The sequence below is a fragment of the Megalops cyprinoides genome, chromosome 17, assembly GCF_013368585.1.
Source record: "Megalops cyprinoides isolate fMegCyp1 chromosome 17, fMegCyp1.pri, whole genome shotgun sequence".
NCBI lineage: Eukaryota > Metazoa > Chordata > Actinopteri > Elopiformes > Megalopidae > Megalops > Megalops cyprinoides.
Window position 1 is genome coordinate 211,258 of NC_050599.1, and position 27,984 is coordinate 239,241.

General features: G+C 42.4%; 2 protein-coding genes and 1 long non-coding RNA gene across 3 annotated transcripts; 2 read left to right on the forward strand and 1 right to left on the reverse strand.

Annotated features, from left to right (window-relative positions):
• Nucleotides 1-520: 520 nt before the first annotated feature.
• On the forward strand, nt 521-2,676 carry LOC118791819 (apolipoprotein B-100-like; the record flags this gene model as incomplete). The annotated part of the gene is made up of 6 exons (XM_036549283.1): nt 521-1,011; nt 1,201-1,315; nt 1,436-1,582; nt 1,765-1,976; nt 2,075-2,273; nt 2,434-2,676. Coding segments are annotated over 6 exons (1,356 nt in total), but the record flags the coding sequence as incomplete, so codon positions are not given.
• Nucleotides 2,677-2,747: 71 nt separating this feature from the next.
• Nucleotides 2,748-14,966, forward strand: LOC118791818 (apolipoprotein B-100-like). The gene is made up of 15 exons (XM_036549282.1): nt 2,748-2,938; nt 3,249-3,413; nt 3,583-3,788; nt 3,891-4,073; nt 4,190-4,311; nt 4,404-4,605; nt 4,709-4,881; nt 5,109-5,272; nt 5,405-5,508; nt 5,705-6,063; nt 6,311-12,553; nt 12,663-12,774; nt 13,140-13,169; nt 13,269-13,455; nt 13,682-14,966. The coding sequence occupies exons 1-15, from the start codon at nt 2,819-2,821 to the stop codon at nt 14,942-14,944; spliced, it is 9,633 nt and encodes a 3,210-aa protein (XP_036405175.1). The 5' UTR covers nt 2,748-2,818; the 3' UTR covers nt 14,945-14,966.
• A 1,670-nt stretch (nt 14,967-16,636) lies between these two features.
• LOC118791821 lies at nt 16,637-27,964 on the reverse strand. Its single transcript, XR_005005576.1, has 3 exons — nt 27,580-27,964; nt 17,032-17,119; nt 16,637-16,697 (listed from the first exon to the last, which is right to left on the reverse strand). It is a non-coding gene; the product is annotated as an uncharacterized LOC118791821 (long non-coding RNA).
• Nucleotides 27,965-27,984: the final 20 nt, after the last annotated feature.

A 27,984-nucleotide genomic window follows, 5' to 3' on the forward strand; every position in this document is an offset into this window, starting at 1 on the left:
CAAGCAAAATATAAGCTACCTGGCAGCGATACGAGCGCTTGAAACAATAGACTTGTTTTTTTTTGTTTTTTTTTTAATGTAAACAAATATTAAGACATTAGACAGTGCTTTAGGTGGTAGCGCTTCAAGTGTTTTTGCATTTTCACACCAGTAACTGCAACATACTGGTGCCCCCTCTCACCGCTCTCTCACCATTTGTGCACATCATCTCTGATTATGTGCTATGCCACATTCTCAGCCCTTTCCTGCTGTTCTTTCTCCCCACACAGAGAATATGGAGTGTCAGCTTTGGTGAAGCAGACCTTGACTCTGCAGGAGTTGAGCAAGACCAATGACAGAGTCTTTGACCACAGTAAGAGTCCAGATTTGCATTCAAGTGACTATTAAATATGAGGGATATATAAATTTCATGAGAGTTGAGTGAATGAAAAGTGAATGCTTACTCCTTGTAAATGTGAGCTATGTGTGTACTGTCTGAGTTTACATAAACTTTCCAAAATGCAAAGGAGTCTGATTTTATAATTTTCGAGGGGTTAACTCACCCGTCTCATTCTGTGTAGATGAGGCTAACCTGAAGGCCCTGCAGCTGGAGGCTGTTGAAGACAAGGCTCCCATCCAGACTAAGGACGCTGTGCTGGCCACTCTGAGGGAACTGAGCACCCTTTCCCAGACCCATCAGGGGAAGCAACGTGCCAGCCTCTTCCTGAAGCTGGTGACTCAGATCCGAGGTCTGAAGATCGAGGCCCTGGGCCCAGCTGTCCCAGAGATGGTTGAGGTTTCCGGGCCCCTGACTTGGCAGGCTCTGGCCCAGTGTGGGACCCCTGAGTGCAGCAGTGCCATCCTGCAGGTGCTGAGCACCATGGACAAAACTGCTGTTGAGGTTGATGCTGCCGTCTACGCTATGGGGCTCCTGCCCAACCCCAGCAACCACCTCATCCAGGATGTGTTGAGCTTGGCACAGCACAAGCCGAGCAAGCCCATATTGTATGCCCTAAGCAACATTGTGAGAAGGTAAGGGAAACATATTCATAAACAATTTTATGGTTTCTGGGTTAATAATTCAACCTCTCTTAACTGTAACACTTTGTTGGTGGTGGCAGATGCAGGATGTAATGCCCAGGTGGACCATCCACATCAGAGGCTGTAGCTCACAAGCTCAGTTGTTCTTCCTAACGCTTTTCATTGTGTGCCCATCATCAGGGTATACCAGGCTGAGGGCAAGGTCACTCCTGAGATCATCTCAGTATCTGAGCACATGGCTTCCCTGTTGGGCGATTGCTCTGGTGACAAGGACCTGACTTTCCTGGCCCTTAGGGTAAGTACCCAGTAGTTATAACGGCCTCTGACAAGGTTCATTTTTTTCTTGCCCGTACTGAGAAAAAAAGTTGGTACTGAAAGCTGACCCTCTGCTGACCCTCACCTTTCAATTTTACAGGTGATTGGCAATATGGGAACAGCTATGGAAGCTGCCAACCCTGCTTTGAAGTCTGCCTTGCTCCAGTGTATGACACAGCCCGCTGCCACCCCACCTGTCCAGCAGGCTGCCATCCAAGCTTTCAGAAAGCTGACCGTGACTGAGGAGGTAAAATTGCTCTGATTACACTACATGTTTGTTTAGCAGCTTGATTTGAGCAAGTCTGCTATACTTTCTTACCCAAGTGAACCAACAACTGTCAACAAGTACTTACATCCTCCCAGAGACACAGCAAAACTGTCGAATGGAGTACTCAGAAATGAGTTGTGTGTATGTGTGGTTGTCCCCAGGCTCGTGGCGTTCTCCTGCAGACTGTGCTGGATGGCGCAAGCCCCATTCAGAAGCGTGTGGCTGCCTACCTGGTGCTGATGAAGAACCCTGAGACTGCTGACCTGGCTCAAGTGATCAGTGCTCTGCCAAATGAGCAGGACCCACAAACTAAGAGCTTTGTGGCCTCCCACATTGCCAACATCCTGAGTTCCACAGATCCTGCCTCCCTTGCGTATGTTAACATTTGGAGTCAATTTTAGAGACTGGAGTTTTCAACTAACAGTTTTCTCACTGCCTGATCATTTCGTCATCTTCTCTTACTCTCTACAGGATAAAACAGAAGATCACTGAGGCCTTGCAGGGCAATGACATCCCTGCGCCTATGGACTTCACCAAGTTCTCCCGACACTACAAAATGAGTAACAACCTGCAAGGAAATGTTATCTTTGACTCCACCAGCTATATGCCCAAAGAGGTCATGCTGGAGACTACCCTTAAAGCTTTTGGATACGATCTCGATGTGTTGGAGGTATGAATCACATCGACACAAGCATTTTTTACTTCAAAAAAGGTTAAACAACTGGGTCGAGAATAATATGTGGAGCAAAACTGTATACAATTTTATATCAAATAACTCAGATTTGATAGTTTTGTTCCAAAAAATGAGCTAATCCTTTCTGTTGTTTAAGATTGGACTGGATGGGAAAGGATTAGAACCAACTGTTGAGGCCCTGTTTGGACCAGATGGATTCTTCCCTGACACCTTGACAAAGGCTTTGTACTGGGCCGGAGACAAGATGCCGCCTGCAGTCAACACAATTCTGAAGAACTGGTTGGAACCATCAAATGAGAGATTGAAGAGACAGGCATGTCACACATAGCTTATTCTTACTGTCAAAGATAAAGACTTTTCATTATGTTCTGCATTGCATTTTTTTTGTAAGTTTTCCAGTATTAACTCTGTTCTGGTGTTACACGCATTCTCTATAGGTGCCACAAAACATTGTGAGGGAAATCAGCCGGAACATCAACAAACTACTGAAGGAGCTGAAGTCTCAGCAGGCTCCTGAGGCCATGGTTTACCTGAAACTGCTCGGAGCTGAGCTTGGATACATCAGGACCAATGAGATGGAAGAGATGGCCTACTCAGCTGCTTTGCTTGCAGATAACCTCCTGAAGATATTCCCCACGGATGTATGTTTCCTGTAGTGCAAAACACAAGAAGAAGATTTACCCTTGCATATTTTGATCATTCACAAAAATGCATTAATGGATTGTAAACTGTACATCAAATATTCATATGACTACATTTATAAAAATGAAATCAAATTGGTTCATGAAGCAGGAAAGAAATTAGCTAATTAATAGCATTCTCTTGAAATAACAATGTAATTGTAGTTATTTTTGTTGTATTGTGTCTTCCATAGCCAACAGTATTTGCAACTTCTGAAACTAGTTTTCAATACTGCCAATTCACATATTTAATTTTCTTTGCCTTTTTCAGATTATGAAGCTTATTTCAAGCATTGACAATGAGTTGTTCATCCACTACATCTTCATGGACAATGAGTTTTCCCTGCCAACTGCTTCTGGTGTGCCACTCAAAGTCTCTCTGTCTGGGACCTTTGCCCCTGGAGCCAAGGGCGGCCTGCTCATCTCACCTGGAATGGTAAACAACCTTGCTGTCTTTCCCAGATGTCTAAGACTCTCAATGATTGAATCAAAATATGATTCATGATGAAAAGATTAAGTATTTCCTGCTTGCAATGAAATAGGATTTCAGACATGCAATGCTGAATGTCATTAAATGAGGTATTATTCACTGTGCCCCCGTGCAGCAAGAAGTGTCTTTCATGCCTTCCATTGGAGTGGAATTTGTGACACAGATGGGTGTCCACATTCCCGAGTTTGTTGTCTCTGCTGTCGAGATGCACACCAACATCTACCACGAGAGCGCACTCAATGCCAAGGTTGCCATAAGCAACAGCCAGATCAAGCTGGCCATCCCTGCTCCTCAGGGTACCACCCAGCTCTTGGACATCAGGTAAGGTTCAGTTCTTCTTTAAGCAAACTGAGCATCATTTTCTGAGATTCTCCAGTGCTGTTATTAACTCAGACTGTCTTGTTTTTTTCCCCCTAATTACAGCAACAGACTGCTCTCAGTATCCTCCACTGACTCAAAAGCAATACCACCCATGACGGAGGACAGAACTGACATTGTGAAGTGCGGATCAGTCTTCCCCGGCTTGAAACTCTGCTCCACCCTGCGTTACTCTGGCAGCGGCTCAACTGATGCTGCTCCCTATTTCCCTCTCACTGGAGACACAGAGTAAGGGCTACCCTTCCACGCTTAAAACATGTCTAAATTATTCCTGGATTTACCATTTTAAGGAAGTTAAAACAAAACAAATGGGTGTATTTAACGGAAAGTGGGTGTTCTACTAGGGTTGCTGTGGAGATCCAGCCCACTGGAGAGGTGACTGAATACACCGCCACCATCGCCTATGAACTCCTGACGGAGGGTGATGACAAGGTGGATGCCCTGAAGGTGATCGTGAAGGCAGAGGGTACGAGCATCTCCAGGAAGCTAATGATGACAATATTTTTTTTAAAAAGCTATTGGCAGCAGCAGTAGCTGAACCCTGAGTCTCATTTTCAGGTGCAGAGCCCACTGAGGTCACAGCTGCTGTGAAATACAACAGGAACATAAACGTCCTCTCCACCGACATTCAGATCCCCGACTGTGACCTAGAGGCTGGAATCAGACTGGGCGTCACTGACGATGCCGCTAACGGGAAAGGGATCATCATTGACATCACCCACAAGAACATCCCTCAGGTGTCTCTGATTGGTCGTGCCAAGTAAGTCCTTCTAGTCTGTGCCTTAATTTTTCCAAGTCTGTTTTAGTATACAGTTTCTCCAAGTGTTTGTTACCATGGAAAATAATGTTGTTCTTTTTCACAGACTTGAGGCGATGAAGGACGGTTTGCTGCAGGTCCAGCTGACCATCCCCTCTCTCAAGACTGATGCCGCCATCACTGCTGCCCTGAAGAGAGCTGAAGACCTGACCCTGGAGATTGAGAGTGTCATCAACATCCCCGAGACTTCCTCCATACAGAAAGTCATCGTCAAATACGGTACACCTCTCTGATATTCCTCACTTCTCAACACATCATTCGAGTAGCATACAAGTTGTTTGTGTTCCCTTCTTATTTAGAGAGGAATCATAAGAAGGGGGACTGTGTGAGGATTTATGAGAAATCAAGTTGTTCTCTTGTTCCAGTGAAATATATCCATCTATATGTCAATGTTGTTCTCAAATTCTTTACAATGGGATACTGAAGGAAATACATCTCATTTGCAGATGAGGACAAGGTTGTAGTTGAGCTGAAGTCTGACCTGAGCTCCGAGGTCCACAAACTCATCCAGAACGCTGACGAATACCAGAAGATCATCCAGGACATCCTGGACCTGACAGTTTCTCAGACTGACACGACAGTGCGCCACATTGTGTCCAAATCCATTGAGGTAGGGGAGCAATAATAACACACTGCATTGTTTCACATTAGCTTCCCGTTCAGGGCTGTTTCACATTGTGCAAGTGCAGTGCTTTAATTTCAGATTCCTGTCAGAAACCTAACATATTATACCTCTCAATAGGCAACTAACATCTGGCTGGACAGGGCTGCTGCTGATGCCCCCATCATCGACAGCCTGAGAACAATCCCAGAATTATACCTGCCTGAGAAACTGTTTCTGACATCGTGAGTAACCATTCCTCTGCTTCTGAATCAGATTAATTCTCAGTTCATTTGGTGTAAAAAATTGACAAATGTAATCTGTAAAAATGTGTTGAATATTTGTGTAGACATATATATTTTACTATTTTAGTCTGCATTACAGTATAGACATATATCATCTAAAAGTTTAATGGTGATGAATATTTCCTTTCTTCAACAGCGAGGGTGCACTCTCATACCAGTTCAACAAGAATCACTTCACCATAACTCTCCCCCTGCCTCTGGGTGGAAAATCTTTGGAGGATTTGAACATTCCCCCTACCCTGACCACCCCCCATCTGACTATACCCTACATTGGCCTGGTGATTCCCTCCACAGAGGTCAGAATCCCCTCCATTATCATTCCTCCCAGCTTCACGCTCTCACTGCCCCTTCTCGGAGTGGCTGAAGCGTCGGTCAAAGTGAACAGCAACTTCTACAACTGGGAGGGCTCAGTTTCTGTGGATGCCCCTGGCTATATAGCCAAGGTCAAAGTTGTTGGTGACTCTCCTGTGGAAGTTCTCTCTTACACAGTTGAAGGTAAAAAATCTCCCATTCTTGCTATTTCCCCATTGTTGAAAAATGTACAACCAGAACCTATTGATCAATTCCAAATTCATTCATTTGAAAATGGGTCATCATTAGGAATAATTCAATAGTAGCTCAGCCAAATATGTTAATATCTAAACAATAATCTGACTCTAGAATATTTCCGTGTGTGATGATAATGCAGCTGCAGCAGACTTCAGAGACATTAAGTAAAATTTGTACTTTTTTCAATACACAGGTGCTGGATCACTCACCATCACACCTGCTGAATCCCTGAAGGCTGTTGTCAGCAGTTCCCTGCAGCACAAGCTCCTTGCTGCCAGCTTGAGCCTTGAGGAAGTTGCAAGTTTAACAGACAAATTGAACATAAAAGCCACCACCAAGATAGAGGCCTCAAGCCCGCTGGGTCTGATGGCGTCCCTGTCCTACACTGCTCAATCTGCCCTCACCACTGAAGAAATTGCTGGTGATATCAACCTGGATGGAGGCGTCAGAGTAGGCCCTGTGTATGCAAATGCCATCTCCTCCCAGTCCTATGTGGTCCTCCCTCTCAGCAGAGAGTTGAGAGGAGAGTCAACATTGAGGGTAGACTCGACCCTCCTGGAGGCCCAGAACAGGATCAAGGGAGTCATTGCCAATGGTGAGCTGTCTATTGTGTCAAGCACCAACCTGTACAATGACATTGTGAAACATGTGGCTGAGGTCAGCTTCAAGGATGCCCGGCTCTCCCTGAAATCTGATGCGCTCTCCGCGGCCCTTGGAGCAAAACTACGAAACCAGGTTGATCTTGCCGCCTCTGCAGAGTCAGCTACCGTCAGAGTAGAGCTCCATGTGGATGAAGCTTCTAACCGTGCCTTCTCCCTGCTCTCCGGTTCCCTGAGCAGCAGCGGCCTGGAGGTGAACACTGAAGGTTCCCTCATGTTTGGCACCAGCCGTGGTTCCCACAAAGCCACTCTGACGCTCGGCAGTGGTGGTCTGGCCACCAGTGGCACCACTACCCTGCAGAGTAGCCCCCTGACCCTTGAGAATGTCTTCAATGGTGGAATTGATGGCTCTGGCACCACCCTGTCAATTATGTCCAAGGGTTCCCTGCACGACATGAAGATCGAAAACACTAACACTCTGGCCCTCACTCTGTCCACCTTAGCCTTCCGTTCCCACACTGACAACTTTGTCAGCGACAGCACTTCATACAAACACGACATCACTGTTGACATTAAGCCCTTCACAGCTTCTGTGAACATCAACAATGATCTTAAACTCCTGGACATCATTGTCAACAATGAAGGTGTGCTCAAGCTCCAACCTTACAAGCTGGACCTGACCGGCAGCCTGAAGGGAGCTTATGGAGAAGAAGAGCTGAAACACACATATGAAATTAACTATGCTGATGTTACCGCTACTGTGAAGTGCAGCACCACTGGCAAGGTGCTAGGAGCTCATGCGATCCAAAACACCGACTTGGAGGTTGCTGGACTCTCTGCAAAATTCAATAGCGAGGCTCGCTTCAACTCCCAGTCTCTCCGCCTTGACAGCACTGTCCGCACACTGGCTGTACCCTTCAGCCTCAGTGTCGACTCCATTCTCAACGCTGATGGTGATGTGAACTTGGTTGGAAAGCACAGTGGTCAGCTGTACAGCAAGTTGCTGTTGAAGGCAGAGCCCCTGGCTGTCGCTCTGTCACACGACTGCAGAGCTTCCACTACCCATCTGCTGGGCCCTGAAGTTGCTGCTGAGACCCACTTTGACAACAAGATTGATGGTCTATTGATTCCTCAGGAGCAGAGGGGAACATGGAGGGTGAAATCCAAGCTGAATAATCATGCATACAACCAAGAAATCAGCCTGTACAACAACCCGGAGAGAATTGGATTAGAGCTGTCAGGGACAGTTCTCACAGACCTTCTGAACAAACCTGCCGCTGAGAACCAGGAGTTCGGCATCTCCGGTTTCCTGAAGTACGACAAGAACAGCGACAGCCACGTTTTCCAGCTGCCTTTCATTCAGAGTTTGCCTGCCACATTTGATCGGCTGAAAATATCCTTCGTTCGTGTTCTGGAGACTGTACAACAGTACGTTAACAGAGAAGAAATCCGCTCCAGGCTAGAAAGTCTGCCTCAGGCTCTGGGTGATTTTGTTAAAGATCAGGATCTGGAGACCAAAGTCATTGAAGTAAAGGAGAAAATAACTGCCTTACTGCAGGGGTATGCTATCACTGTGGAAGACTTAGAAGCTACCATTGAACACATAAAGGCTACCCTTGAAACAGTCCTGAATGATCTGGCATCCAGAGTTACAGGAATTGTAGCTATCATCAAGGAGGTAATTGAAAGCGGGGCCTGGACTGATACCTTGACAGACATTCTCATGCCAATTGTACAAGAACTGAAGGCCATTAATGCAGAATATGAGATCAGTGAAACCATCGTCAGCATCATAAGTGTTATTGAGGATATCATCGGGCAGATTGATCTGCAGAAACTGAAGGACAGTAGCATTGCTTGGTTACAGGAGCTTGATGCTACATTTGAAATCAAAGCTAAGCTTCAGGAGAAAGTAAGTGAACTGAAACAGGTCATTGCAAACTTTGACATTACAGTATTCATTCAGGATCTGAAAAACTTTGTCTCTTCCCTCAGTGTAGGAGGGCACATTGAACAACTTGTTGCTCAGATTCCCACAGAGGGCATCATCAGAATTGTGGACTCCATCAAAGGCGTGATCCTTAATCTTATAAAGGAGTTAGAAATCACGGACAAAATCAATGCTGTCTACGCTAAAGTCCGAGAGGTACTTGTGAAGCATGAGGCTGACAAGAAAATCGCAGAACTCTTGGAAAAGGTTGTAGAACTGGTCAAGCAGTACAAAATTGAAGAGACAGTACAGGCAGTAGTTAACATCCTGAAATCCATTGATATCCCATCTTTATCAGACAAAGCATTGCTGCTACTGGATGAAGCAGTTAACCTCCTGAAAACAGCCGACATCAAGCTAATAGTTGACAGACTCAATGAGTACATTGACGTTATTGTCAAGACACTGAAGTCATTTGATTACAATGCATTTGTTGATGAGGCAAATCAAAAAATCAGTGAAATAATCAGCTTTGTGAATGAGCAGATTCTGGTCTTAGAGATCCCACAGAAAATTGAGGCTTCCAGAGAATTTGTCAGATGGATTCAGGCTTCTATCCTTAACCTCTTGGAACAACTGAAGGAAACAAAAGTGGCGGATGTAATCAGTGTAGTGAAAGACATAACCGATGCCGTTGCAGTGAATGACATCATTGCGAGCTTGAAACAGAAAATCACTGATATGGACATTATAAGTGAAATTCTTGTATACCTGCAACACGCAAGTGAATACTATACCAGTGTCATCAGTTTCATTGCTGAACAACTCAACACTGTCTTTGAGGTGATCCACAAGATAGTTGAAGGCCAAGAAATTGTCAACCAACTCAAGCAGATTGTTGATGGAGTTGTTATTGCACTGAAGACTGCAGAGATTGAAACCCCTACATTCACTCTGCCCCTCACCGACCTTGTTGTGCCTACCATTCAGATCAACCTGGCAAAGTTGCAGGAGACCAGTATCCCAGCTGAGATCTCTATTCCCGAGTTCACCATTCTGAGTTTATACACTGTCCCAGCCACCACCATTGATGTTGAGGGAATCAAACAGAGAATCATTGCCTTGATTGACAGCATCATGCACTTTTATATTCCGCTACCCGAGTCTGAGGTTCTATTTGGAGAGCTGACGATGCCCTATCTGTCCTCCCTGCCTGACTTTACACTGCCAGAAATCACCCTCTCTGAAATCAGCCTCCCTGAAATCGCCATCCCAAAACTCGGTCTGGAGAATTTTGATATCACAACGCTTCAGATCCCAGAGATCGCACTGCCCTCAATCCCCAGTGGAATCGTGGTTCCTGCTTTTGGTAAACTCTATGGTGAGATCAAGTTAAACTCTCCTCATTACAGCCTCCGAACCTCTGCTGAGCTCCGGAACTCAACGACCAACCCAGTGACTCCGCAGATGACAGCTTACATATCATCACAGGCTACATCTTCCGCCGAGGTCCTCAACTATGTTCTGGATGTCACTGCCCGTGTTGGTATTCCAAAAATGAGCCGTGTTATCATCGCTGAGACAATTAAATTTACCCACACCGCTGCCTCACTTGAGCATCAGGGCTCGGTGACCCTGTATGGTCTATCAGCTCAGGCCTCTGCTAAGACCACAGCCAAGGCCACAACTGCAATCTACACTGCAAATCTGGTCAACAGTGTATTCTTTGCCCTGGAAAGTGGAATCTCTGCTTCTCTGGACACTACCTACAACCACATTTTGAACCTTCAATATGTTGATCTTTCAAGCGAAGCCACCTTCACTCAAAAAGGTATTCTCCGTCTGGAAGCTGGAACCATCACTGTAACCCATGGAACCACAGGCAGTGGGAAGTGGTCCCTTGAAGATTACTCCGATGAAGTAACCCACAAGAGTGACCTGGATTGCAGCATCAACGTGAACTCTGGCAAACTGACCTTCAGAGGCATAACAGACAGCAAAAGCTTAAAAATGAAGCAAATCCTGAATGCTGATACCGTTATTCTCAGCTCTATCAATCTTGATGGTCGTATTGAGACAGAAGCTCCCTTCATAAAGAGCAGCCTTGTGGTAGTGAGTGGAAAGGCTAACATGGGAGATCTGAAAATTGAACTAAGAGCTGCTCATGACACAGAGCTCATTGGTACGGTCAGTGGAACCCTGTCCAACTCAATCAACCTTGTAGCTCATCCATTTGATGTTGTTTTAGACTTACAGAACAAGGGCCATGCTATACTTGACCTTTCTGCATCCTCCTTGTCTTTGACTATGAAGACTGACCTTCAGAATGATTGTGCTGTCACTCTCAACACTGAAGTGCAGCAGGTTAACTGGGTGGCTTTGTCTCGACTTAACCAGAACAAATACTCCCACAACATCACACTGGAGAACAACAACAAGGACATTGCCATTTATGCAGCAGTGAATGGTGAAGTGAATCTGGACATTTTGACTATGCCCATTGCTATCCCTGAGCTAAATGTGCCATTCATTAATGTGAGAACCCCAGCTATCAATGAACTGTCTCTGTGGGAAAACACAGGCCTTAAGATCCTCCTGACTACAACTGAACAGACACTTGACATAGATTTGAAGCTTCAGTATCAGAAGAGCCCACACACAATTTCTGTCATCATAGATCCCATTGTGATTCCAGCCATAGGCAACCTGATATATGATTTCTCACTCAAGTCACCTGTGATTTCTCTGGCTGCCAATGCAGGCCTGTACAACCAGGAAGACATTGTAGCCCGATTTGGAGTTTCCTCAACCTCTGTGTTTGACATTCTAAAAGGTAAACTGGATGGGAGCACCAGCCTCACTAGGAAGAAGAGAAGTCTCAAACTGGCCACTGCCGTGTCCTTGGAGCACACAAACGTCGAGGCAAGCCATGACAGCATCATTACTCTCAACAGGAAGGCCTTGGAAGCCTCTGTTACCAATGTTGCTAAGGTTTCCCTCCCTATCCTCAACCTGGAAGTCAATCAAGAACTCCTTGGAAACACTAAGGCTAACGTGGCCTCCAAAATTAAGGCGAAGTTCAGCTTTAACCTGCCCTTGATAGATGCCATTGGCAGTGGAGATATTGATCATCACCTGGCCCTGGACGGACTGTCTAGCCACATCTCCTTGGATGCATCTACGAAGGGAAAGATTGAGGGAACAGTGTTGACAAGTGGTAATTTTGCTGGAGCTTTGAACAATGAGGCTAACATCCACCTGGATACCAGTGGCCTGCGCTCCACTCTGAAGACCGATGCCCACTCTAATGGCAACTATGGTGAGACCAGTATCTGGAGTCTGGACTTGAATGAAGACTTGGCTCTTGAAGCATCTCTAAGCCGTGTATCTGCAGTGCTGAACTTCATCAGCAAACTGGCACAGCCAAGCAGTATTGGAGAGGCAAGCGTCCTTCAAAACATCATCCTTGAGATTGCTGCAGGGCAACAGAAGCTGACCTGGAAAGGCAAGGAGCAACTCATGTCTGTTGCTCACAGCTGTGACTTGCTGCTGTCCAACGATCTGACAGAAATTCGCGCGGAGGTCAGCGGCTCACTTGATGGTCACGCTGCCTTGCTGAAGGCTATCGAGCTTCCCATCTACCACAAAAACCTTTGGGAGCTGCTGAAGTTTGACCAGGTCACCAGAGAGGAAGACCTGCAGTCCCTCAAGGGCTCCGCTATTGCAGTGTACACCAAGAGCAAAAATGGACTTGTACCTGTGGCTGTATCTGCCACTGTGGCAGTCTCTTCTCCCATTTACAGCACAACACTGACTGCAAGCCTGGAGGACACGGCCTCTGCCTACGTTGCTTCACTCAAGTCCTCCTGCACTTCCACTATACTCCTCCTGGCACATGATCTGGATGGTGAGTCATCCTTACAAAATTATACATAACTATTTGCAGTAGTTCTGTATTTCAGTGACACATGTCTGTTGAAATGTACTCAATGCAATGTTACCTTGATCTGCTCTAGCCACTGCAACTGCAGGCCTTGAGGATGGGGCCCTGAGCCTGAACAACAAGGCTACCTTCACCCACAGTGACCTGAAGATAGACTTACAACATGTCCTCTCACAAGTTATGAGGTAGCACTTATTGCTTATTGAGAAGTTGTATTGAATAATTATTACTGACATATTATACAATTCCTCACAGTCAGTGACATGGTGTTGGTGTTGGAAGCCTTTTATTATAACTTTTCGTGATTATTAAACATCTTCATAATCACTAATTTACAGAGCAATTTTAGGTATTGACAATCATGAGAGAATCATAAGATAAATGATACCTGCATGTATACTTGTCAACAACCATTTTTCATGAAATGGTATATGTGTATATTTGATTTTAATATTGACCTTGTGATGATGTGCATTTTAAACTTTATGTTTAGATCTGAACGTCCTTACGTTTTCTTTCTGTGATTTTCTTTTTTTTTTGTTTTTCATAGGAGGAAACGCCAAGATGCACCAGATGCCAGGTAAACATTCCTTTTGAGCAGCTTTACAATGCTGGCTTTGCTGCTGTCTTTGTTTTAAATAATATTTGAATTAACTTTGAGAAAAATCTTGTTTTTCAGCTCTTCCCGTCACATTCTGAATGTTGACATCACCAGCCCAACGTTCACTGACATAAGCATCCGCTATGCATCTGGCAAAGACAGTGTCAGCGCCTCTGTTTCAGCTCCAACTTCTGGATTCCTTGGATTACAGCTGCAGGGGAAGAGCCTGTCACATTTGGCAGCGCGGCTGTACGGCAGATACCCGGTGAGGCTCATTTTTGGTCTCTAGGTTACTGTAGTTAAGAAAAATACACGTGTCGTCAGCCAGCATTTTCATACAAGTACCGTTTTGAGCCAATGGAACATACTGAGCACAATTCTCAACAAATTAGTCCATTATAATTCTCTTTCACAGCTGCCATTGCTGATTTTAGTCTTAAGTTTGCGTAACCTCATAAAATCACTATCTGGTTTTCTCTTTTACCCTAAAGTCTGAACCTGAGAATGATGTGGAGATCCTCAATGTCAAAGTGGCCGAGAACCTCCACACTGCCTGGAACAAGGAAGCCACCAATGAGATACTCCTGGGGTTGAAGGAGAGAGTGCCAGCCATCACTGCCTCTCTGTATAACTTTGCTGACAAGTACCACAGTGCCCACTTCGGCATGGACATTGGCAGTGCCTCACATGAGCTGAAGAATGCCATCTCCTCCACTATTGAGGGGGCTTACCTCACTTCTGCTGACCTCCCAGAATTGAGCCAGTTGTCCATCCTCTTCAGGAACATCATCAGGCATTACCAGAACACCATTAAGCTTGTGTTAGACACAGTCATCAAAGTCCTGAGGGAGCTCCAACTCCAGCTGCCCGGGCTTGAGGGAAGGCTCACTTTATCTGAGATCTGCCAGAGGGTTCTGAGCTCTGCTGCTATAGTGATTGACCACGTCATAGAGAAGAGCAATGGCTACCTGGAGCCCTATATTGAGGCCATCATTGACCACCTGAGCAATGTCCAGATAACTATGCCTGGCACTGAGGAGGCCCTCACTGGTAGACAAATCCTGGAGGAAGTCAAATCCACCATAAAGACGATCCAGAGTAAAACTGTATATATGGTGAAGCATCTCGAAAGCCTTGATGTGATTCTGCAGAAGCTAGAAGACTTGATTCATGACTGTGCCCAGAAGGCTGAGGAGTTCATTGCCACATTGAAGTCCGACATCCTGGAAGAACTTCTCACCCGCGTTCATGCCATCGTCTCTGAGGCTCTCAAACTGGTTAAGAATGTCTTTGAGGGAGTCCACGCCCAGATAACCCTGGAACGGCTGAACAGCATCCTGCAGACCCTGACTGAAACAGTCAGCACCCCCTTGACTAAGCTCACCAGCACAGCCATTGATGTTGAACCACACGTTTCTGAGGAGGTGCCAGCTCCTGAGGAAGTTCATGCTCCTGAGGAGGTGCCCGCTCCAGAGGAAACACCAGCTGCTGAGGAGGTGCCCGCTGCAGAGGAGGTGCCCGCTGTTGAGGAAGTACCAGCAGCAGAGGAGGTGCCAGCTCCTGAGGAGGTGCCCGCTGTTGAGGAGGTGGCAGTCGCAGAGGAGGTGCCCGCCGCGGAGGAGGTGCCCGCCGCGGAGGAGGTGCCCGCCGCTGAGGAGGTGCCCGCTGCTGAGGAGGTGCCTGCCGCTGAGGAGGTACCCGCTGCTGAAGAGGTGCTAGCAGCTGAGGAGGTGCCAGCTGCAGAGGAGGTGTAACCTGACATGGGTGCAATATCCATACCAGATGAACACTGAGTCAAACACTACCAAACTGATTCGGGAAATGTGCTGAAGGAACAGAACATTTGCCTAGAAATAAAACATGGACACATAAATCTTTCAATATGTATTTAAAGTGGTCATGCTAACATGTACAGCTCGTTAAAGCTCATACTTTCTTTTTTATGTAAATGAACCTGACTGGTACACTAATTCTGTTTATCATGTTTTAAGAAACAGCAATTCTTTATTGAATCTTTATTTCCTTTATGTCTTTACCATGTAAGATATAATGAACGAAGAATTTCAATAAAGGCCATTTGTACTGCAGAAAGTACAATGCATGGGTATTCATCTTTATAAAAATCACTGGCTGGTAACAGAGAAGCTCTGGAAGCAAAGCAGCAGACAGAGTTTGTTGAGGTGTGATCAGTGGGTTTATTTAAACAACATGCATACATGGGTCAGTTAAAATAATTAAAGACCATTGTTTTACATTGCAGTAAAGTTCAAGTAGCTACTGCAGGGAGTGGCTAGAAAAGCTGAGGGTGGAGAGGCCCTGCACCTACACTGGCATAAGGTCACTGCATCCAGGGAGGCTCTCCAGGCTCTCTCTCTCAGCAGCCGTTTCTCAAAGCATACTCACAACAAGGTACCAGAAGTGCTATTGCTGCTTTCCCTTCAATGAGAGTACAGCACAGACCCACAGTGAACACAGCGCACATAGTTATCATTATTTAGATAAGCTGTCACACTGGTAATGGGTTTGGCGGCAACGCTATCACATTGATTGAAAACGTGTAGGTTACAAACTTACTGATGTGACAATGTATTATGGTATAATATATTATTGCCTTATTTCATAATTTCATTGCAGAACAATTCTGTTGTGGAACAAATATCCTTTTATTTGAGTTGGATCAATCATGAATATGAGTAATATACACATTACATCTGTAGCTGGGTCCTATAGGATTTAATTTCTGAAAGTTATCAATACCCACAATATTAACTTTCTTTGAATTATGCCTATATACTTCAGACATTGTTGCTGCTTTTAAACATTCCTGAAAACTTCCAAACAAAGCCTAAATTAGGCTTTTTCAAAGAGTCATGTTAACAGTTCTGAAAGCTTCTGTTGCATTCATACAATAAACCAGTTCAGCCACAAGGATCAGTTCCTATGGATGGTACTTTGTGGAGTTCCTATGGAGTTTGTGTACAGGTATGCACATTTCAAGTTTAGCGTTTAAAAAATCACAATATTGGTATGGATTTCTACATATGCACAATTTACACTTAAACATGGTGTGTATGCACACTTTCAAAAGAGGCCCCTGGCACTTAAAAGCATCCAGCTAAGTGTAAATAAGTCCAACTTCAACACAGATCAACATGACACCTGTATTTTCCTCTGTCTGTGGCTCTAGCTGAAAGCTAACACTCAGTATTTTAACTGCACATTCTGCTTATGAGAATCACATCCATCCATGTTCATTTGCAAACAAAAGAGCAAAATGGATGTTTATGTTTTAAACAATAACTTTGTCTGAATTTGTCTGAAACAAAATTTATTTCAATTGAATATATAATTTATATTAAGTTTATACGTTTATATGTTTATATCATTTTTATTAAATGCAATAAAAATTACATAACTCACTTTCATTTTAATGTCACTGTTCAAATTGCTGGGATTGCTTCATCTTTATCTTGCTCTGGGCTTGGCGGCAACACTCCTGTGTGGTTGCTGCACAAAACACAACATAGAGACACATGATACCCCTGATCTTAATGATGAAATGGTTAAAAACTGTTTGTCTGGGAAAAGGCTGGTACATGTAACTGCGCCTGGAGGAGCCAAATTTGTGAATGAATTACTTCACAGAAGAGCCATGCAGGTTCCCACAGGTTTCAATGAGAATATCTGCCATTGCTGAGCTGACGCCTTCACTGCAGGCAGGGGTGGGCAGTCAGAGAAGAAACAGGCATGAATTCTAGAACATATTGAATGTAAATTAAACTGTAAATTAATTCAATTCAAGTAATTCAGTAATCTCAAATACAGTAATGTTGCTGCTTACTTTGCCTTTGGATGTTTTTGCTTCAGGATAACTTGCAGAAATCACCTGCATGCTTGTGCTTGTAGGCTGTCAGAGATGTTCATCATGGCTGATGTAAGTGGTTGATATAGGGATCAGACAAGGAAAATTTAAAGTTTTATTAAATAAAAAGACATCAAAGTATTGGGAAAATTTTCCCTTGTTGAGCATCATGCTGGTGATGGTATAAGATTAGAGAGCACTATTTGCAGTTCCCTTTGAAGCGGATAGCCTGAAAAGTGGCAATTTATTGTAGAGCTAAAATTGTTACTAGGCTTAACTGCAATGCCCACATTTTCAATGTGACACTCTGAAGTGAAAACATCTGTCGTATGTTTCAAGTGAAAATCAGGATCTTCTGTGCTGGGTTATGGTAGCTAATTGTGAGGTTTGGCCACCATCAGTGTGGGTTGTCTACACTGGAGCAGGTTTGCACTCCTTCAGGTTAATCAAACACACACACCACGTAGGCACAGTTACTTCACCTGCCTATAATCATGAAGATGATCAGATACATATGCAATAAGGAAATAACAACATAAATACCATGTTAGCCCTGGCAGTACACCTCATTGGCTAACATAAACAGCATTATTATTATTATTATGACAGTCCAGCCTGACAGTGTTCATGCGATGTAGTACAGGAGGGGGAGCCATACTACAATGTTTCCACATAGCGTGCATACAGACTGACAAACAGAATGTAACTACCACATACTACACAACTGGCACAAACTGAGTCATTTTCACTCAAGCTGTATGCAGAATAGCTATCGCTGTTACCTTGAATGCCAGTAGGCTAGAAACTAAAAAACTACAGTGAAAATCCTGCTGGGGAGCAATTCACTCACAACCAAAGCAACATCTACAACACGTCAAACATGACTTATAACATTGAAAGTTTCACGGAAGACATTTAGCTACTGTATACATAGTGTTTACATTAACATTACAATGAAATCTACTCACAAGCTCGATGACACCCACTCTAATCAGAACTACAATGGCATTCCTTCTCATTGACTGTGAAGTGGCTCCTTCTCTGTAATGTCCTCGTTCTGGGCAGTTTTTGATCAAGAGGTTCTGGGTTGAATGATGAGCTCATTGGTGCACAGGCAAGGTAATTCAGCTGGACCATCCAGCAGCCTCTTTTACACATCATGAATTCTGTTATGAACCCCCTGCAGTCCTTTACACTGATCTCCAGTCTGTGTGTATTGTCACCATTGCTAACTTGATTACCACTCAAACAGATGCAGAAGGAGCCAGATGAAACCTGGGGATGTTCAGGTGTGCACTGACTAATGGGACTTCAGCAGTCACACCTTTCAGGATACTTACACCTTTTCTAATCTGTTAGCTCCCTTTGGAGAAATTGCTTTTTCAGTTCTGCAGACTTTATCTCTGATTTTTACATTTTTTCTTTGTATTAATATCATCAAGATAAGGAGAAACAGACTGCTTGTAGTCCACTGATGTATGTATGACAGAATATTCAGTTCAATTCAGTTCAATTCAGTTCAGTTCAGTTCAATTCAATTTTATTTGTATAGCACTTTTTACAACACAAGTTGTCACAAAGCAGCTTTACATTGTTCCCAGGCCTGAGACCCCCTGAGAGCAAACCTAAGGCAACAGTGGCAAGGAAAAACTCCTTAATTAACAGAAAGAAATCTTAAGCAGAACCCGGCTCAGAGGGGGAGCCCATCTGCTTCTGGCCGGCACTGGGCAGATAGAATTAGAGAGTAATTTAAAGTTGTACAATGTACTTTAAGACATTTGAGTTTGATAGACAGCAGTAATTAACGACATAGTAATTATAAAATCTATCCTATAATGTCCGGTTCTTGGCACACAGTTGGCTTGATGGGCAGGGCAGCGAGGTAGCAGGACTGGAAATAGGGATGTGACGCTTGAGCTACAGCTCCAGGCAGGAGCCCGGAGCAGGGATAGGAAACAAATAGAGAACAGTGATTAGTGGATGTTAAGTGCAGGAATGGAAACATAAAGGCATAAAGGCAAAGGAGGGAACAGAGGGGGGAAGAGGGATGCATGTGCGTAATAGGGAAAAATCCCGGCAAAGAAGCAGTATGGCAGCATACCTAGGGGACGAGAGGCAAGGGGCCAGCAAAACCATGAGGGTGACCCTAAGGTCGTTTGAAAAAGCATCAGATTACAAATCAATGCAGCCTACATTCAAAGGCAGGAGGGGAAAATGTGGCTGCACTCAGCCAATTCGGGAAAGAAAAAACGGATGGCTGCTTGCTTAGAGGGCCATCCACGTTTCAAAGTAAAGCTAATTAATTGACAAAGGGAATAAAAACTTATTATAGTAAACAACACACAGCACCTACCTGGCAAGAGAGTAAACAGATTAGCTAGCTAGTTAATCCCCTAAACAGCACTGCCTGGAACACTGATAACATTCACTAGACAGATAGCACACATACCTAGTTTGCACTATTAATGTGCTACTAACATGGTAAAGGAAATGCTGGTGTTTGTTAGCTACCTATGAAACTTTGTAGCATCATTTTATTATTATCATATGGGTAGACCTAAAAAAAAAAAATTATAGTCGATTTGTGGTTTAGAACCATACAGACTAGATTAGTCTCGTTGCATAGCGAGCGAATTTACCACAGACCTAGATTCATTACGCGTTCATATCACATTTGGCCCTAAAATTTTGACTGTCTCACTTGTCTGTCTTAATTACCCTGCTCTATATAAATATGCATTCACAGGGAAACCATGCATACTGTGTCCACTCATGGTAGATTCTTGATTTTTCCTGTTAGCTAAAAGTGGCATTGCCACGCTATACCTACATGTAAAGTGATATAGCGTAGCAATGCTGTCCACAGCCTGGGAAACCAAAGGGGTAGCAGATCACACTTGATGACATCATAGCCATCCTTGGCGCTCATGTCCAATAGAAATGGAGCATGCAGGATGTTTGCAGATCTGTGAGCAGAATGTCCCAGCCCTCTCTAAAGTATACTTTCTGAGGACCCCAGAAGAAGACTATCATATCAAAAGTGACTGTTTTAAAAGCAGAATGAGAAGATTCCTGAGAGTGTTCAAGTTCTGAGAATGCAATGCATGGTCACAAAGTGTCTGCAGCTGATTAATGTAGTCCTTTGACTTTTCCTTTCAACTTTACTCCTCAGCAGGTGACTGGGTTTTTTATGTCCTTCTGTCTCATACTTGTACGAGTGTTCCTGTTATCAGTACATTTTCTGTTTTACAGTGAACTGGCAGATGAAAATGTAGTGGACTCTGATTCTTGTGTGTCTTAATTGAAACAGTTGAGATGATCCCTCCAGTCAATACAAAAGAATACACATACACATGGCTTGGTATACACTATACCAAGCCATGGAGCACAGGTACTTATGAATAAAAATGATTCAGAAACGGTACTAATCTGAGATTTATAAGGGGGCACATTAGGATGTGAAGCTCTCAGTCTGTTGAACTTGTACAGAGCAAATGGACACCTCACCACAGACATTTCCTACTTGCAGACCTGGCGTGGTCACGCCTGAGACTGACAGGCAGAATGAAGGAAGGGTTATGTCACAGAAGTGATTTAACGTGTATTGATGGAGTAATCTCAAGAGCCGAGCAGTTAAATGCCCCTCTTCTGGTCCTCTCCCTGTCCATTTTTAAGGAGGAATGAAAGTGGAAGAGCCCCAAGCAGCTTTTCCACATTGCAGCCAGTCAGACAGGGGAGCATCACCATTACTACACTTCTCACTCACTCATTCCGGCATCGTATTGCTGCTGTCAATCCTTCCGTTTTATCAGATGTCCACCATGTTTGTCTGTGGACCCTGCAAACTCAGGTTCAGTCTAATGAGCAAATGTTTTCTATTCCATCTCAGAGCCTTGAAATGTCAGAACTGTGTTCCAACAAATCTATGCGGGCAATTGCTAATCTTGCTATAACATAGATCTGCAGGACAGCCAGCAGACCTCTGTATGAAGGAGAGTTCCTTGGTAATCAGGACCAATTTTATTGCACAGGGCTGCAAAAAGAACATGGGTTTAAGGGCGTTCAGGACAGAAGGAAACATCAATCAAATCGGATCATAGTATCTCTCTGCTGACACTACAATGGGTTCAGCTTCTTTGATTCTTGCTGCTAATCCACTCTGACTGTCCACCATAGCCCCACTGCCATCTGTGCTACTGCTGATAAAATTATCCCAGCCGTTTTCATCTTATTTATTGGTCAAGTACTTCAAGTACTTGCTCTTTTAGCAATGTAAAACAACTGAAATAAGTTGTTTTCCCAGATTCAGTGAACAAAAACCATCATTCAAACATTCTTTGTTACAAACATTTATTACTGTCTTTTTTGACAATTTACTAGCCTCACTGCAAAATATTAAGTTTGCCAACTAAAATATATAGCCATAGTAATAAAATAAATATTTATGTTAATGTTTTAGAAGATTGCAATTTATAGCTTTCATAAAAAAATGTCTGCATGATGAAAAAAATTCTTATTGTCTTTTTTGATTGTTTATAATGGTATTCTGAAGTATGCCTCAAACAATGACCTAAAAACCCAGGTACATACTGAATTGTGATAGATAGATAGATAGATAGATACATACATACATACATACATACATACATAGAGTTGGGGAGTTTAATTTGCCTAGTTTTATTTTCTGAGAGAGGTCGTGAGAGGGGAGTGAACTTTTTTTGGGACACAGTGAAAAAGTTGAACCACTAGTCTAAAAAGTTAATCATTTACTGCTTTAGAGCAGTTTATTTGGTTTTGCACAATGCATCTATGATTTAAGACACAAATGGAGTGACTTTACATGTTAAAGGTGTTTGCTTTTTCAATGTAATATTTCAGATTTTGTGGGGAGTTTTGAAAATATCCAAGTATTTCAACAATATCCACACCACCACTAATAAGGCTGCTGTGTCTGCAGCATGAATACTGAGAACATCGGTGTCAGCTTAACATATACAATATAAAATATAAGAATAATTTTAAGCAGTATTTTTTTCCTGAATAAATTTTTAAGGGGTGTCCCAAAGGGTAAAATAGTGAAAAAAGTATGAAGGTGTTTCTGGTCATTGAAAACACAGTGTTCATAGTTATGCTATCATGCAGAGGTTTCCCTCAAAATCTATGCAAATACAACTATTTACATAATCAGCACAAACCAATACATGTTGTAGCAATTCCTTGATTTTCCAAACATTACAAAAACTTGCTTCTTTTAACTTGTTTTTGTATGTATTAATGTGATATAATTTTAATTACTTTTGTTTATATATGACAGTAGTGTGGTGCAGTGGTAAAGAGCAGGGCGGGGCTCATAAGCGACAGGTTGCTGGTTCAATTCCCTGTTGTATCCATGGACAATGTACTAAAGTCACAATTGCCTCCACTCTCCCAAACATCACCACTGCCCCCTCTTTTTAAACTTACACAAAAAATCATACTAACAATGTCTAAAAATGACTCTTTAACTCTTAACTAGCAAAGCTACCTCAATGTTTCAGTCTCATGATGCTCCTGCCACCACAATGAAAATAACCAACTGAAATAAGCGGAAATAAGCAGACTATCTGGGTCAAAAGGAGGTATACTGAACTGGGAGGCTGAATGAAGAGCCTGGACATCAAAACAGATCAGGTGCAATTTTTTTTTGTTTTCCAGCTGCACAGAAATGAATATGTAAATAATATCGCTGGCTTGTCTAATTCTGAATGCCCACTACAGGACCATCTAGGCACAGTTAAGATCAGGGGATCAACAAAAAAGACCACCTGATGATGATCTCACTGTAAAACTGCTAGCCATAAATGGTACGCTGCAAGTACAGATCCACAGAAATGGAGTTCTGCTCAGAGACCTCAGTCAGCAAAAGACCCAACAATGAAAGAAAAAAAACAACGGATACAGATTGCCATGTTGCCTGCTTTTTTGCAGGGCCAGCGCTATGGGAGTGCTTAGGGGTGCATTGCACCCCCAGATGGACCTCAGTGCACCCCCAGTTGTCTCCTTATATCTGTTAAACAGTAATAAAAACTATGTATTTTTTTTTTTTAAGAAATGACGTTTCTCCTGAGGACTGCAAGTGCACCCCTCTGTATTTTGTCTGGGCGCCGAGCCTGATTCGGGGTGAGCCTGCTTTCCTGCTGTGTGAATGATTCGGTCTGTCAGCCTGATACAGAGAGTGTATTCTTCAGCACAGTCAGCCAACCTTTGGAAGCCCTCATAAATAATCTACAGGCCATATTATTCGATATCAGCAGGAGTGATCAAATAGGAGCAACTCACAAGGGACAAGGTCCAAATGGGCCCCACCAAAACTCCCAACCAACACCTCTGAAAATCAAAAAGATATAAAGATAGAGATGAAAATGGAGAAAACATGAGGCCATCCAAAGAAGATGAACACAAACATGGATGAAACGTTGCTTCAGCTGTGCAATATGAATGAAAGCATCTGACACACCATCTGCAGAGGGTGCCATGCAAAGCACAAAATACTCACCAATGTCAAAAATAATAGTGAGGGAAAATCTGGATTCAATGCCCTACTGCAAAGTCCAAACACACAAAACATCCTGGGAATGAGACAATACCAAAGAGAAGAAGAAACAAGCAATACCATAACTGACCAAAAAGCCCACCATTTCCAGACAAGCCTCTGAACATGGCAGCACTGATCTTCACGTGGGTGAAGAATTTTTATATATTTACGGTGTGGTAGCACCATCTGATAAGTAGTCTTCAATAGTTAAGCTATGCGTACACAGCACATGTTGGCTTTGTTCTGGCTGAGTATATGCATATACATTGCTCTGAATCTGTTCTTTTAAATAATTACTGTTAATTATATAATTACTTTTTTGGAGATATGTTTAATCTAATCATATATAACCATTGCATAACACAACTTAACATAATAAGGGCTGTAATGGCCCTAATATAAGATATACAACACCCATTATTTGAAAAACAAGTCAAATTTACTAATGTGAAGGCGTGGCCACTGGCCAGAGTGACTCAAGCACAGAGAGAGCACTTTCTGCAGGCTTTTATTTATATATTATTTATTTTTCCCCAATTTTAGAACAGCTAAGTAAGCAATAAGCTTGCTGCACTGTGACACCTTCCTTCACTTTTTCAGGAAGCACAGAAGAGAGGAATGCGCCAAAATGAATCCTCTGATATATTCACACCACATATGAATCCACCGATTCATTCACGCTACATATGAATCCTGCGATACATTCAAACCACATATGAATCCTCTGATACATTCATGTCAATCCTGTGGTACATTCACAGTACATAGTTGGTGGTTTCACTTGCATGTTCATGATCCATTAACTTGTGTGTATGATGGGGGAATAGTCAACGACTAATAGAAGTTGTGCAGTGTTTTGTATGCGCTTTAAGGTATGGCTTACTAGAAACATATTTAGTAATGAAGACACTAAACAGAATCTCAGATTGTTTCCTGTTATCAGCAAGCAATGCAGATCTCCAGTTGTTGCATACACCTGTCACCAGTGAGAGTGAAAAACATGTCTGCAGACCATACGGTCCTTAATTTATTTCTGAAAATTTCACACACTCATAGTGTCTCAGAAATAACTGCACTCAACAGCCTGACCATTGAACAGTGACAGGTTATTTGGCCTCCGAAAGGGGAATTATGAAAACAGGGCAACCCTGCCACTTGCGCAAGTAAATCAATGGTGTGGTAAGGTGAGGTAAACATGTTGTGCTGCTACAGGCTTGTTGTGTTACAAACCTCATAATCATGCACAAGATAGACGTTACCTGCAAAAATCAATTTGACAAGCCTTTTGTTATATACTTGTAGTTCGACAGACATAAATAAGAAAATTATAGCACAACACATTATATACACAAGAACCTTAATGCTTAAAAAGGCCAGGTATACAGCTGAAAATAAGTGCTTACAGTGAAATTTGTCTTTTTTACCAATTTTGATGAACGCTGTTAGCTCGAGGCAGTGATAGTGTCCTTGTTTTCTGGGTTCTATCCCAATTCCATTCAGCCTTGCCCATGCCCTTGGAAAGCTGGACATTACATATTTACTTAGCAGACAACCTTTATTCAGGGTAACCTAGGCAGTTATTTAAAGTGTTTTAGTTTTATTGTAAATATTCTATCCACTCATAAAACTCAATATTTGCAAAACCTTTCTGAAAGGTACAACAGTAATGTCCTTCTATGGAATGTGCAGTCAGTCTGACTGCACACCATCACACTGACCCCAGCAGCATCACACATGACCTGATCTTATTCCTGTGGCTCTACTTATTCATCTAGCAATAGAAAATATGAAATAAGATCATTACAACATGTAACACATTTTGTGTTGATAATAAATTAAAATGATATCAATGAATGTGTTTGAATGAAAAGGCACAATGTTAATAAGAAAAAGGGTTTGTTCGGGAGACATGCCTTTGAAACCCTCAAGATAAAATGGTGTTTAAATGTGTTTGTCTGTAAAACCAAACAAGTGAATTCTTCTCTGGCAATTGCGAGGAAAGTATATGGTTTATCTTTATCTTTGTTCTAATACATTGCCAATCATGTCAACATAAAAGGTGTATTTAAATCCTCTTTTGCTGAAAAAGTTATGTTTTCAAAATTAACAGTGGTAGAAGTTATGACAAACATAATCATAAGAAGAAAAGCAATAGTAGTAGCAAGCATTAGCTACATTGGTAATATGAAGCAGCAGCTGTGAGACCGGTGGGTCCTGTTAGTGCCATTGATGTCTCTATTCCATTGTATGCTCCTTGGCATGCTATACAGGTGTATGCAGTACATAGTGATTGTTGTGGTAGAAACTGACTCTACAGAAATCCTGAAAGGAATTACCTATACATGTCTGTGTATTAATGTAATCAAAACTGATGTTCATTTGTATGCTACAATAAATGAGTTTTTAAGATTGTTGTGTTCATTTCAGGGCAAGTTAGAGCAGACATGCCTTTTATGATGTAGCTATAAAATGATGTTTTCCATTTGTAGGAATAAGTTGTTCTTGCCTGATCATTATCAACATAGGATACTATCTCAGTGCATTGGTGGGGACAGCAAATTGTATCAACATGGTTAAGTAATAAACCCTACAGGGACAAGTTATCTGAAAGTGTATGCCTTTTAGCACTAGCTTGTAATAATCTCTTTTGTCAGTATGAGGTTATGTAGGTACAATTGTTAGCTGTAAAGTGGGGTCATACTGCTGTCACTTTAATTGACAGGTCTATTTTCAGGTTATGGAATTCTTTGCATGGTATTTCATACAATAAAGTTTCTTGCCTTTTCAGTGCCACGTTCAGCTATTTCAATAAAGCAGTGAAAAGTGTCCCACTAACACTAACTGTGTATTGGCATAATGCACTGTGACCTTAGCTATGGTCACACTGTAGTTATTTCATGTGCTGTAGTATTTCCCCACAATATTATACCTTAGTTGCAAGTTTCATATTTTCAGGTTCACCTCCAAAATTGCCTTGGATTTCACATAACACGTAAGAACATAATTTAACATAACTGAGTTGACATACAAGCAAAATTAGCAATAATAAAAGTCCATCTTGTACATTTTTACATGTTTATTTACTCTCCCTGCTTTCCCACCATGTGTTCTGAATTATTGATGGAATACAAAGGTCCATCTCTGCTGAAAACATCCTCATGTCATTGTTTGCTGTCTCACTCTTTTATGGAACATGTTCTACTGTGATTTTAAACTGGATCATCTGATCTATCTGCCGTTACTGCTCCAGTTCTGACATTTTACTGTCATCTTAACTGATGTACCAGATCACTTTGATTTAGTTATGGATGGATTTAAGAACATAAGAACATATTATGACAAGAACAGGCCACTCGACTCAACTAAGCTCACCATTACAATTAGAGAGTATCCAATACTGTGTCAAGTCTGGACTGTAAGGATAGATTTACCATTACTATACAATCTGGTGTTGGTTAGCTTTTAATTTAATGTTCATTTCAAATAGAAAAAGACATAGGTAAACACAGCAAAGTAACAGGCTGTAAACCATTACATTGTATGTTTTGATGGTGTTGACGTGTAAGTCCACTCCCAAAAAAGGCTTACATCATCAAAGCTACTATTGATATTTTTGGTTCAATAACAAGATAGGACATCCTCCACTTTGGCCTAAATATTAGTGTGACTCCTATACCAGTCTTTTTTTTTTTTTTTTTTTTTTAGGAAATAAGTCACTGCAGTTTAGTTATATATGACATAACAAGCATCCTATCCAAGTGAAACACTGCTTTACAGAAGCGTGTTCATCACATAACCCCGGTGTGAAGATGTACACACAGTGCAACCTCTGTCATTTTTAATCATTTTATGTATTAACAGAAAACATAGTACTAGGAGAGATTTTATATTGAAGAAATACTCAGCTCCATTTGTATCAGACTTAAAACTCAGTAAGAGCAGAGCATGCTTACTCGAGAATTTATGCTCCTCCACCCAGTTCCAGCAGATATTGATGAACAATCAGTAGTTCTGTGGCCGCATGTCTCCAAATGTATCAAATGTTTTGTTTCTGTGTAAATAAAAAGACAAACGAGACCCTTGGGCAGGCATTGTACACTCTGTGAGCTCTGTAGAAAACATATATGATTTCTTCAGTTGAAGTGTGCGGGTCCATGGCTATTTGCAGTAGCTCACTAACTGCATAGCTATGTTAAGTTTTTTGGGGAGGTTCAATGTAACCTCAGCTACAATTTATGATTAACTCAGACAGAATTTTCTCTTTTCCACAATTGATATAAAAAACTCTGCTGTTCTTAACTTAGGATACTTGGTGTGATTTACAATTTAAAAATTTAATCACTTCTGTTCTCTCAATA